We start from the raw sequence: 3,333 nt of genomic DNA, 5'->3' as shown, positions 1-3,333 counted from the left end.
GAAATGGTCTTTTGTGTATATAGAAAATGTTTTAGATCTTTGAGTTCAGCTCATGAAAAATGGGAGCAAAAACAAAAGTGTTGCATTTATATTTTTGTTCAGTGTATATGTATATATATTACCATTACCAATGTGTGTGTGTTTGTTTGTTTGTTTTTGTGTGTGTGTGTGTGTGTGTGTGTGTGTGTGTGTGTGTGTGTGTGTGTGTGTGTCTGCACATATCACCTGCTGTCAGACCAGGCTCTCCACCAGGATCTTTCAGTATCTCTGGGTTGTTGTGATCCATCCCAGATAATGTGGCTAAGCTGTGAACAGACATTATTAGTGTTCCATGCTGCTTAAAGAACACTTTTAAGGGCGATATGTTGTCTGTGTCTCATTTCTAACTCAATACAGCAAAGTGTCACAGATGGACATTCTGCCTAAAAGATTACTTTCATATTATATTATATTAAGCCTCACTTCTTAATACTAGTACTGGTAATACTACTAATTCTATGATAACAAATAGGGTTGCAATGGTATGAGATTGTCATGGTACGAATCACCTCAGAATGAAGTGTGGTTTCACAGTATTACAGAATTATCATTATTATTATCAGTCAGAATGACCCTTAAAGGAATGATATTTTTTTTGCTTGAACAAATGTTTTATGACTATAATTGAAAATTGAAAATTCAGTATATTTTTTAATGGAAGTTATGTAAAAAGCCTACCCTTTGAAAATGACTTAAATAACAAGGAGAGTTGTTGCCCAATTGCATTTTTTTCCCACCAATTTCATAAATAAGCAAATGTACATGGTATGATAACCATCAACTTCTTTATAACACGGTATACCTGTAAACTGGTATATCACTGCAACTTTAGCAACAAATTGATGCTGACTGATGTTGGTATACTGACTTATTACAGGCATTATTACAGTGCATGGTTTATAATTTTTATTTTCATTTTTTCTGTCTTACAATTACCAAGAAGTGACTCCTCAAGTGTTTGGTAGAGGTCTATATTTAAATCTCTATGGGGTCTGTTGCAAACAAACAAACAAACAAAAACCAAACACTGTTGTTATTAATGGCTCAAGGAAATATAAAATGAAAAGAAACAAAAATTCCATTGCGTTTTTCTTACTGTGGGTATGAAAGGCTTTGTATGGCAGTTATGTACAGTAATGTTACCTGTATTTAAGCAATATTTGAATGTTAGACTTACTCGTAGAGTTGCAGTGATACACGCTACCGCTTTCAAGGTATACCGTGATGTAAAAGTTGACAGTTATCATACCATGTACATTGGGTTATCTATTATATTGGAAAAAAAATGCAACTAGATGTTGATTCTCCCCTTGATTTTAGTTGTTTTCAAAGACTTTTTACACATACTTCCATTAACAAAATGGTTTTAGGTTTCAAATACAGAAATAAAACGTTTGTTCAACCAAAACTAGCCCTTCTGTTTTCATTACTTTGAGTCATTCTGACTGATATTAATATAAATTCTTTAATACTGTGAAACGGCGATATTTTCTAAGACAGTTATCGTAGTGTAAAAATCTCGTATGTTGCAACCTTACTTATTTGTTATGGTGTATCTTTACATTGTTGCTACGTTTACTACAGTAAAGGGTTTTAACAGTTCCTCCATTACTAAATCTTCCAGGAGTCGTACATAGGCTATTATAGTGAATTCTCTTTAACCAGTGGCACTGATTTCATGTGTAACTATGTGTCAAAGAACAATAACATTCATATCAGTAAGACCTAAGGTCCCCTTCTCTCTAAGGAGCGACAAAACAGTTTTTATGTTTGACTCAAATAAAACAGGTGAGAGGAAGAGACGTGATTCTTTACAATCTCAAAGCATTATCGGGTCATTTCTAACTTACTCAGCATGAGAAATGGCGTCCAAATGTCCATCCCCGCTGCATCCTGACGACTCGACAGAAACACCTGTGTGACCACTAACCTGTCTTTGTCACTGAATGAGAAGCTGGTAGCTCCACAGTCAGTTAGCCTTATTGTTGTTAATGATGATAACAGAGCTATGTTCAACAGCAGCTACAAACTTTTAGCAGCTAACGGCTTTTTTAACCCGTATCTACTGTTAATATTTATCAGATTCCTTCAGTGAAACGACCGCCAAAAGCCAAGTGTCTTATTACAGACTTACTCCTTTTCTAAGATGTACGTCTACCTGTTAATCCACTGCTCACGGAGGAAGTATGGTTTAAAATAGCATCTGTTAGCGAGGCCTGAAAACACAGGATGTTCATCAGCCAATCAGGAGAAAGCGTCCACGGTTGTTATGGAAAACAGGGGAAATGGCGTCGCGTGCTTCTTCTTCTTCTTCTTCTCCCTCTTCTTCGGTCTTTTACGGCAGCTATGAGCCTTTACGTTGCAATACTGCCTCCCTCTGGTTTTCCTCATCCATTATCATCTTCCCATCCTGTTACAGTCTTCTGATCAGTCTCATTGCTTTCAAAAACCCAATATCCGTCTTCACCCCTCCGTCGTGTCCCCACCTCTATGGTCCCTACACTCAAACACCTCTTTAATCCTGACCCCCGTCCGTCCTAACCTTATCCTGCAATCAGGACTCCTTTCTCTTCATACTTCCTGCATGAAATCACTCCCAACTAAAGAAATAAACTCCATCAATAGCCTAACTGGTTTTGATTGTATTTGAAAGCCTCATTTGAATGACTGTAATCAGATGAGCCACTGTTTGCGCAGACTATGTATTCCCAACTTGTTGTGATGTTGTCCTGCCACAAAAGAGCATTTTGATTTGAGATGAACAACTTTCTAAATGGCGTTCCACGTTCCCAAAGCCAGTCCGCGGCGCTAGGGATGCCTCCTGGGCACCTCCTGCTGGAGATGTCCCGGGCATGTCCCACTGGTAGGAGGCCCCGGGGTAGACCCAGAACACGCTGGAGAATATCTCGTCTGGCCTGGGATCGCCTTGGGGTCCCCCAGGAGGAGCTGGAAAGCGTTGCTGGAGAGAGGGATGTCTTGGGTGCTTTGCTTGGCCTGCTGCCCCCGCGACCCAGCTCCGGATAAGCGGATGAAAATGGATGGATGGATGGAACTTTCTCTGTCTGGACAAGTTCAATAAATTATTCATTAAGGTTGTTGGAGCTGCAACGATTAATTGATTAATAGTTAACTATTGAACTGATCGCCAACCAATTTAATAATTGATCAATTAGTTTGAGTAATTTAAAGCTGCTCTTACCTTTCTTGCATTTCACACAGCACTTAGAAAAAATTTGAACATCCACAACTCTCGCCTCCCTCCAAAGTCCCATCCCTCTCCTCCTGCTACTCCAC

General features: G+C 39.0%; 1 protein-coding gene across 1 annotated transcript in view; it reads right to left on the bottom strand.

Moving 5' to 3' along the window:
• ccdc142 (coiled-coil domain containing 142) overlaps positions 1-3,333 on the bottom strand; it is a 44,613-nt gene extending 41,280 nt beyond the window's left edge. The window contains exons 1-3 of the mRNA XM_050043217.1: positions 3,239-3,333; positions 1,890-3,101; positions 226-305 (exon numbers count right to left, since the gene is read on the bottom strand). Coding sequence (XP_049899174.1) covers positions 226-286 — 61 coding nt within the window. The 5' untranslated portion in view covers positions 287-305; positions 1,890-3,101; positions 3,239-3,333. The remainder of the gene's footprint in view (positions 1-225; positions 306-1,889; positions 3,102-3,238) is intronic.

Source organism: Epinephelus moara, chromosome 4 (genome assembly GCF_006386435.1).
Source record: "Epinephelus moara isolate mb chromosome 4, YSFRI_EMoa_1.0, whole genome shotgun sequence".
NCBI lineage: Eukaryota > Metazoa > Chordata > Actinopteri > Perciformes > Serranidae > Epinephelus > Epinephelus moara.
The sequence above is the reverse complement of the archived record's forward strand: the minus strand, read 5'-3'. Positions and strand labels throughout refer to the sequence as shown.